Genomic DNA, 9,178 nt, shown 5'->3' with positions numbered 1-9,178 from the left:
ACGAATTAATTTTATTAATGATGGCATGATCCGGGAAAAGTATATATATATGTTCATTATATTGCACATTTTGTTTGCAGCTTGCAAAACATGATAATATTAACCAGTTTAAAAGGTGGTCCCAGTGTATAGTGTGCATGGACAAAACCCCCACCATTTTCCTCTGTGTTTGTAAGGCTGTACTTGCTGCGCTTCCCCTCTCTGGCCACATGAAGGCAGATATGTTTCAGATTCGGAGGTGTAGTATGAAATAATAATAATAATAATAATAATAATAATAATAATAATAATAATAATAATAATAATAAAGATTTAGGTTTTTGATTCTCAGATCTGAGGCATATGTGTTTTAAGAAACTAATCCCTACCCCTTTAAAGCTCTTACAAATTTTGACTGGTTGCCCATGATACTAAATAAACCAATGAGGTGCAGAGTTACACAAAGAGATCTACTCCCTCCCTTTTATGTGCTATCGTACGGAATCTATTGCACAGGGAAAGCCTTATCACTGCATATCCTACAAAATCTTTAAACGGAAATATGTCTTTACCACTCGTTTCTGGTTTGTATTCTTATTTTAAACAACATGTGACACTAAGGAATTTTGGATGAGGGTTTAAGTATTTTAAGGCACGATGAGAAGTATGATATTTTTAAGGAGGAAGATATACTACTATTATTTTATGCTCATATGGAATACAATAGAGGCGCAGATTCGCTACACCGTTCCGGAGGAATTAAATGCAGGATCTGTGGTTGGAAATCTTGCTAAAGACTTTGGTTTGAATTTATCTGAGGTTACAAAACGTAAACTGCATATATCCTCTGAATCGGGTAAGCAGTTTTTCAGTGTGGCTTTGGATAGCGGTGAGCTTATTGTCAGTAAAAGAATCGATAGAGAAAGCCTTTGTGGGCACAGCGTTCCATGTTTATTACCTCTTGAAGCGATTGTAGAAAATCCGTTGCAGTTACATCGCGTTGAGATTGAAATACAAGACATTAATGACAACACGCCCAGTTTTAATTCAAATGAACAGATTTTAAACATCCCTGAGTCTGTAAACCCTGGCGCAAAATTTCTTCTTGAGAGTGCCGATGATCCAGACGTGGGGTCAAATTCTTTGCAGTCTTATAGTCTAAGTACTAATACATATTTTGTGCTAAATGTCAAAACACGAGATGGTATGAAAATTCCAGAATTAGTACTGGATAAACCTCTCGATCGAGAAAAACAAGCTGTTCATAAATTGATACTGACAGCAGTAGATGGCGGTAAGCCAGTGAAATCGGGGACTTGTGAAATAAATATTATAGTTTTGGATAATAACGACAACGCACCCCAGTTTGAAAAGTCTTTTTATGAGGCAACCGTCAATGAAAATGAAATCATTGGCAACGACATAGTACGTGTTAGTGCTACAGATTTTGACAAAGGGTTGAATGGAGAAATCGAGTATCTTTTTGCAGACAAAACATCTGACACACTCAAGGCAATGTTTGATATTGATACAAAGACCGGCATGATTAGTGTAAAAGGACCTCTGGATTATGAACAAGCACATTTCTACAATTTCGACGTTCTGGCAAAAGACAAAGGAAATCCGCAAATGAAAGGCCACTGTAGCGTAAAAATATTAATTATTGACATTAATGATAATGCCCCAGATATAGTCATCACATCTCTCTCCAGTCCAGTATCCGAAAATGCATCGAACAATACTGTAATTGCGCTCATTAGCACAAAAGATGCGGATTCTGGACAGAACGGAAAAGTAAATCTTAGTCTTGCATCTGGTTCACCGTTCAGATTGAATCCCTCCCTTGCTAACCGTTACGCTTTGGTTACAAATTGTCCACTGGACCGAGAGAAATACCCAGAGTATGAGATCAAATTAAACGCAGTTGATTTCGGTGCACCACCTCTGTCGGCACAAAACGTGGTCAAGATTAGTGTCTCGGATGTTAATGACAATCCCCCAGTTTTTTCTCAAAAGTCATATACCGTTTACATCAAAGAAAACATTGCTCAAGGGTCACTACTGGCGTCTGTGTCTGCACATGACCCAGACCTGTACCAAAATGCCAAAATGTCTTACTTCATTCTAGACTCTAAAGTTCAGGACGTATCCATCTCGTCTTTTATCTACATAAACTCGGATAACGGAAGCATATACAACATACAATCGTTTGATTATGAGAAAAATAAGGTATTTCAGATCCAAGTTCAGGCAAAAGATCACGGCTCTCCGCCTTTAAGCAGTAACGCCACAGTTCATGTGTTCATCATGGACCAGAACGACAACGTTCCCTCTGTTATTTATCCCTCCGCACTTGTGGGCTCTGTCTCTCATCAGAGGATGCCCCGCTCCGCTAAAGCAGGACACCTCGTTACTAAAGTCACAGCAGTGGACGCTGACTCGGGCCATAACGCCTGGATTTCTTATTGGTTAGCCGAAGCCACGGACGCGTCTCTGTTCACTGTTAATTTACATACAGGAGAGGTGAGGACCAAGCGTTCTGTTTCAGATCAGGATGAATCCTCTCAGAGACTCATCATAGGTATAAAGGACAACGGAGAACCGGTGCAGTCCACCACAGTCACTGTGGATATACTGATAGAGGACGCCTTTCATGAGCCCATCTCAGACTATCGAAAGAAAAATACAGAACCCGATAAGAAAAGTGGGAAAATCACCTTATATCTCATCATATCTGTTGCTTCTGTATCTTTGCTGTGTTTGGCGACATTTTTCGTTTTGTTGGTGAAATGCGGTCGAAGCAGTAGAAGCAGCTCGAGCTGCTGTATCAGACGGACCGATTCTGGATATAAAAACCCCAACAACCTGCAGATCCAGCTCAATACTGACGGGCCCATCAAGTATGTGGAGGTTCTGGGAGGAGACGTGATGTCTCAGAGTCAGTCCTTCGGTTCCTATCTGTCTCCGATGTCAGAATTCAGTGATTTTACACTCGTTAAACCCAGCAGCACCACAGACTTTACAAACACGTTAAGCGTTCTCGACGCGTCGTTACCTGACAGCACATGGAGGTTTGAGAGCCAACAGGTGAGCTCTATAAATTTCGTTATTTTTGGGTTTTTAGTTCATTCACATTACTGGAGGAAATCAGTTCCCAATAAACCTGTCTGTTCAACCTCTTATCAGTTCAGCAACATTTTAACATGCTGTATTTACATGCTGCTTTGCCTTTGTATGTCATTTTATTGCATATATAAATATACTTCAGTTAGCACACAGCTTGGATTTTTAACTTTGTAAAAACTTTGTAATTACTTTACATTTACAAAACCAAAATTCAAAAAATGGCAACGTAAATAAAACATCAATGATTTACAAATCGTTTTGACGTGAAAAAACAGCACAAAGACAACATATTTAATGATTTATCTAATCAACAGGTTTGTGTATATATAGGCTCATTTAAAATTTAATGGCAGGGTGTTTCTCAAAATTAAATTAAATTAAATTAAAATTTTGTTTTATATTTAGTAATGAATGTCAATAAAAGGACAATAGTAAATTTTAACAGAAAATTATGGTGGTAAGAAGCAAGTGTTATTTCGAAGTTCAATACATGACCAAAATTGTACTATTTATTATACTTATAATAAATAAAAATACTCCTATGGCTACATAACGTGGCTATATAAGTTAATTATATATGGGCCAGTGATAGCTCAGTGGTTAAGGTGCTGGACTAGTAAACAGAAGGTTGACGGTTCAAGCCCCGCCACCACCAAGTTGCCACTGTTGGGTCCCTGAGCAAGGCCCTTAACCCTCAATTGCTCATTGTGTTCAGTTCATCATGTAAGTCGCTTTGGATAAAAGCGTCTGCTAAATGCTAAAAATGTAAATGTAAATGTAATTAAAATATAACAACTTGAACCACCTTAGAGAAAAACACATGGATTCTAAGCATATTTCCCTCTTTTGTGCCTTTCAGTCTTAGCTGTGTCTTTAAGAAATGACTAAGCTTAACATTCATCTATTGGTGCACTGTCCTCCAATAGAGAGTTGAAACGTACAAAGAGATCTACTCCCTCCCCCACAGCTCTGCTTAGCACAATGCATAGACCGAGACGAACAAGGACTGCTATGTAGGAGGAAATGTGCAAACGTTATTACTAATAAATATTTGGCTTTTGTTTGTTTTTAACTAATAAAATGTACTTTGGGACACAGAAACATCTGATAATTTGTCTTTTTTGGTGATGGGGACCCAGATAGAACGGAGGGGTTTAGTTTTTCCAGCGCTGTGGCTTTTCTCTGTCGTTGTCTTCTGGAATAAAGCAGGAGCGCAACTACGCTACACCATTGCTGAAGAGCTTAAAGAGGGTTCCGTCGTTGGAAATATAGCCAAGGATTTAGGTATCGTTGTGTCTGAGATTTCTGTGCGAAATTTAAGGATAGCGTCAGAATCTGGTAAGCAGTATTTCAATCTGGATTTACGGAATGGTGTGCTGTTTGTGCAAGACGTGATAGACAGAGAAAACATATGCGGACAAAGCACCAACTGTGTACTACCACTGCAAATCATAATCGAGAATCCACTTCAATTTTACCGTGTGGAGGTTGAGATACAGGATATCAACGATAATTCTCCTCGTTTTCATCCGGAGGCAAAAATTATAGACGTACCAGAGTCGACGCCAGCTGGAACTAAATTTCGTTTAGAACCTGCCCAAGACTTCGACGTTGGATCCAATTCTGTAAGAACGTATGCACTGAATAAAAATGACAATTTTGTTTTAAACCTGAAAAATAATAAAGATGGGACAAAAGTCCCTGAGATTGTGTTGCAGAGGGCTCTTGATAGGGAAAAACAAGCCGAATTTCTACTTGTTTTGACAGTTGTTGATGGGGGAAATCCGACTAGATCAGGCAGTATCGAAATTACATTAACAATTCAGGATATCAATGACAACGCCCCTGTATTTGAGCAAGATTTGTATGAGATTAAAGTAATGGAGAACTGTGCTCCCGGTACATTAATACTGACTGTAAAAGCAAATGACCTAGATGAGGGGAGGAACAGTCAAATAGAGTATTCCTTTGGGCCACATGGTTTAGGAAATATTAATACTATTTTCTCTTTAAATGCAGAGACGGGCGAATTGTCTGTGCTAAATCATCTAGACTATGAAAGCAGTAAGTCATACGAATTTGATATACGAGCTAGAGACAAAGGTATTCCCGTTATGGAAGGACAGTGTAGAGTTCAGGTTACAGTAATAGATGTGAACGATAATGCTCCAGAAATCATCATTGCCTCTTCACCTAAACCTGTGAGAGAGGACGCAGCCAGCGGTACAATGGTAGCTCTTATAAAAGTTACAGATTTAGATTCGGGCAATAATGGAAATGTAACTCTAACCATATCATCTAATCCTCCTTTCACATTAAAACCAACATTTTCCAGCCATTACGCACTGGTCACTGATAAAAATTTAGACCGAGAGGAGTCCTCGGAATACAACATCGAGCTCAAAGCTTCTGATTGTGGATCTCCACCATTGTTAACGAGCAAATTTGTAACAGTAACCATACTAGATGCAAACGACAATGCTCCTGTATTTTCTTTGCCTGTGTACTCGGTTTATGTTTGGGAGAATACAACCCCAGGGTCAATTTTATCTTCTGTGACAGCTTTCGATTTAGACCAAGGAGAAAATGCCAGAATTGCATATTCTGTTATTGATTTAAAAAGTAATGACATACCAGTCTCCTCGTATGTGCATATAAATTCAGATAACGGGACAATATTTGCTATGCACTCATTCGACTACGAGAAAATTAAGGTATTTCAAATCCAAGTTCAGGCAAAAGATCACGGCTCACCGTCTTTATGCAGTAACGCCACAGTTCATGTGTTCATCATGGACCAGAACGACAACGTTCCCTCTGTTATTTACCCCTCCGCACTTATGGGCTCTGTCTCTCATCAGAGGATGCCCCGCTCCGCTAAAGCAGGACACCTCGTTACTAAAGTCACAGCAGTGGACGCTGACTCGGGCCATAACGCCTGGATTTCTTATTGGTTAGCCGAAGCCACTGACGCGTCTCTGTTCACTGTTAATTTACATACAGGAGAGGTGAGGACCAAGCGTTCTGTTTCAGATCAGGATGAATCCTCTCAGAGACTCATCATAGGTATAAAGGACAACGGAGTACCGGTGCAGTCCACCACAGTCACTGTGGATATTCTGATAGAGGACGCCTTTCATGAGCCCATCTCAGACTATCGAAAGAAAAATACAGAACCCGATAAGAAAAGTGGGAAAATCACCTTATATCTCATCATATCTGTTGCTTCTGTGTCTTTGCTGTGTTTGGCGACATTTTTCGTTTTGTTGGTGAAATGTGCTCGAAGCAGTAAAAGCAGCTCGAGCTGCTGTATCAGACGGACCGATTCTGGATATAAAAACCCCAACAACCTGCAGATCCAGCTCAATACTGACGGGCCCATTAAGTATGTGGAGGTTCTGGGAGGAGACGTGATGTCTCAGAGTCAGTCCTTCGGTTCCTATCTGTCTCCGATGTCAGAATTCAGTGATTTTACACTCGTTAAACCCAGCAGCACCACAGACTTTACAAACACGTTAAGCGTTCTTGATGCATCATTACCAGACAGCACGTGGAGGTTTGAAAGCCAACAGGTGAGCGTGTGATCTGTATTTCAATATATTGTTGGTCTTTGTGATGTTCTAACCTTTTTACTAAAGGTGCTCATCATGCGAGAATGCGTTCACATACTTCAATGTTAACTTACTTGAATTGTCTGTGTGGTGTTGTGAAGCTTTCAGAATCGTTCCTAAGCTAATTTAATAGGCCACTTATTGTTTTTAACAAATATTTTTTCGAGAGTACAAAATCTGTTAGCAAGCAAACAGTTTACACATTTACTGTATTTTATTCACATTTTTAGGTATTTCTCATCATGCAAATATGTACAGACTTGTGTTGTACTTAGTTTTACTCTATAAGATGAGGTGGAAAATGTATTTCTAAATTATTTTAATAGTAGGAGCAATTAATCAAATGATCATGAAATAATTTTAAACTTACTGCAAATATATATAATACGATTGAGGGAATGGCTAAAATGGCAAAAAGTTTAAAAACACAAAGTGGGAGTGATTTAGTTGCATTAATCTTACTAATCACTTCATACATATGAATGTAAATTAAACCCAACCCTAATCTTTACTGTTTACAAAAGAATGAACCATTTTTGTTACAGTCCTAACATTATAATCATAATCAGCTACACTATTCTGTTTGACTTAAAATTTATTACAAACAATTAAAATATACAAATAAGCAAATGTATTTCCATTCTGATTTCTAAATGAGGTTTCCCCTAGTTTAATCTACACTGCCACTTGGTGGTGTCAGAAAGCATCATGGATGTTGCAACATTATCCCTTTAAGACGCAGTATCTTTTGTCCTAGCTGATTGGTGCGCCTTAGACCAATACCGAGTTGAACCACACAACGAGATCTACTCCCTCCCCTTTCTATTGTGCTATTGCTCTGACAACAGGAGCTCCAGTACAGAACACGGTCCGCGAAATTCAGTATTTTCTTTTAATAACAGCAAAATATTGTAATTTTCGCGATGCGTTTTAGATTAATCTACGTTACATTACAAGGATGTCTATTGAAATGGGTACTCTGATGATGAATATGCGGAGAAAAAGATGGATTGTCGTGCTGCTTTATGCTTTTGCTCAGTGGAATATTATCGAGGCACAGATTCGCTACACAATACCAGAGGAGCTAAACGAAGGCACCGTGGTTGGAAATATCGCCAAAGACCTGGATTTAAAATTATCTGACGTTTTTGAAAGGAAATTACATATTACTGACGAATCTGGTAAACAGTATTTTACTGTGGATCCAGCAAAAGGTGAACTGATTGTAAAGGTGAGAATTGACAGAGAGGATTTATGCGGCCAAAACGCGATTTGCATTCTCCCTCTAGAAGCTATTGTAGAAAATCCTTTGCAATTGTATCGTATAGAAATAGAAGTCCAGGACATTAACGATAATTACCCGATTTTTCAAAATAAAGAAAATACTTTGGATATACCAGAATCAGTTGCACCTGGAGCGAAATTTCGTTTAGAATCTGCACAGGATTCAGATGTTGGTTCAAATTCTCTGCGTACTTACACACTTAGTAAAAATGATCATTTTGTTGTGGAAAGTAAAGTAGCTAAAGATGGATTTTCTGTACCAGAGCTGGTATTAAATAAATATTTGGACAGGGAGACACAGCCAACGGTAAACCTTATGCTGACTGCTTTAGATGGAGGAAAACCCGCAAGATCTGGCACAGCAAAAATCACAGTTAATGTGATTGACGTAAATGATAATCCTCCAGTTTTTGAAAAAGCTCAATATGATGCAAAAATTGAAGAAAACACGTCTCCGGGAGTGGTAGTGGTAACCGTAAAAGCGATAGATTTAGATGAAGGCGTGAACAAAGAAATTAGCTACTATTTTGAATCACACACACCAGAAATGTTAAGAAATTTGTTTTCTGTTGACCCAGTTACTGGTGAGATAAAGGTAAAAAACAAAATTGATTATGAGTTTGACAGCTCATTTGTTTTTGACATTGTAGCCAAAGATAAAGGCACTCCAGTTATGCAAGGTGTTTGCAGTGTTCATCTAGACATTTTAGACGTGAACGATAACGTGCCAGAGATCGTATTGAAATCGTCGCCCAGTCCTGTCCGAGAAGACGCTCCTAGTGGAACAGTTGTAGCTTTAATAAGTGCAAAGGATATAGATAAAGGCGAAAATGGCAAGGTTACACTGACTATTTTGCCAGGCGTCCCGTTTTCTTTGAAACCCTCAATAACGAATCACTATGCATTAATCACAAATCAAAAACTAGACCGAGAAGAGCACGCTACATATAAAGTCGTGATTGTTGCCACTGATTCTGGATCACCACAACTTACATCTAAGCAGGAAATACTTGTCACTGTTTTAGATGTTAATGATAACCCGCCTGTTTTTGCGCAACTGTCATATGTGGTACATGTTAAAGAAAACAGTGCAGCTGGGTCAATATTGTGTTCAGTCTCAGCTTCTGATCCAGATCAAGGAGAGAACGCAAAAATTTCTTATTCAACGATAGACTCTA

The 9,178-nt window shown here is 38.8% G+C and overlaps 2 protein-coding genes across 2 annotated transcripts; both read left to right on the top strand.

Annotated features, from left to right (window-relative positions):
- Positions 1-636: 636 nt before the first annotated feature.
- Positions 637-4,036, top strand: LOC134332413 (protocadherin gamma-C5-like). Its single transcript, XM_063014052.1, has 2 exons — positions 637-3,066; positions 3,965-4,036. Exons 1-2 carry the CDS (start codon positions 637-639, stop codon positions 3,968-3,970), a joined length of 2,436 nt encoding a protein of 811 aa, XP_062870122.1. The 3' UTR covers positions 3,971-4,036.
- Positions 4,037-4,229: 193 nt separating this feature from the next.
- Positions 4,230-6,717, top strand: LOC134332412 (protocadherin gamma-C5-like). Its single transcript, XM_063014051.1, has one exon. The coding sequence runs from the start codon at positions 4,233-4,235 to the stop codon at positions 6,687-6,689; it is 2,457 nt and encodes an 818-aa protein (XP_062870121.1). The 5' UTR covers positions 4,230-4,232; the 3' UTR covers positions 6,690-6,717.
- The last annotated feature ends 2,461 nt before the right edge of the window (positions 6,718-9,178 follow it).

Source organism: Trichomycterus rosablanca, chromosome 18 (genome assembly GCF_030014385.1).
Source record: "Trichomycterus rosablanca isolate fTriRos1 chromosome 18, fTriRos1.hap1, whole genome shotgun sequence".
NCBI classification, from domain to species: domain Eukaryota; kingdom Metazoa; phylum Chordata; class Actinopteri; order Siluriformes; family Trichomycteridae; genus Trichomycterus; species Trichomycterus rosablanca.
The sequence above is the reverse complement of the archived record's forward strand: the minus strand, read 5'-3'. Positions and strand labels throughout refer to the sequence as shown.

What these genes read in the sequence shown, in the direction of transcription:
- LOC134332412 (XM_063014051.1), top strand. Translation starts at nt 4,233, where the DNA reads ATGGGGACCCAGATAGAACGGAGGGGTTTAGTTTTTCCAGCGCTGTGG.
- LOC134332413 (XM_063014052.1), top strand. Translation starts at nt 637, where the DNA reads ATGAGAAGTATGATATTTTTAAGGAGGAAGATATACTACTATTATTTT.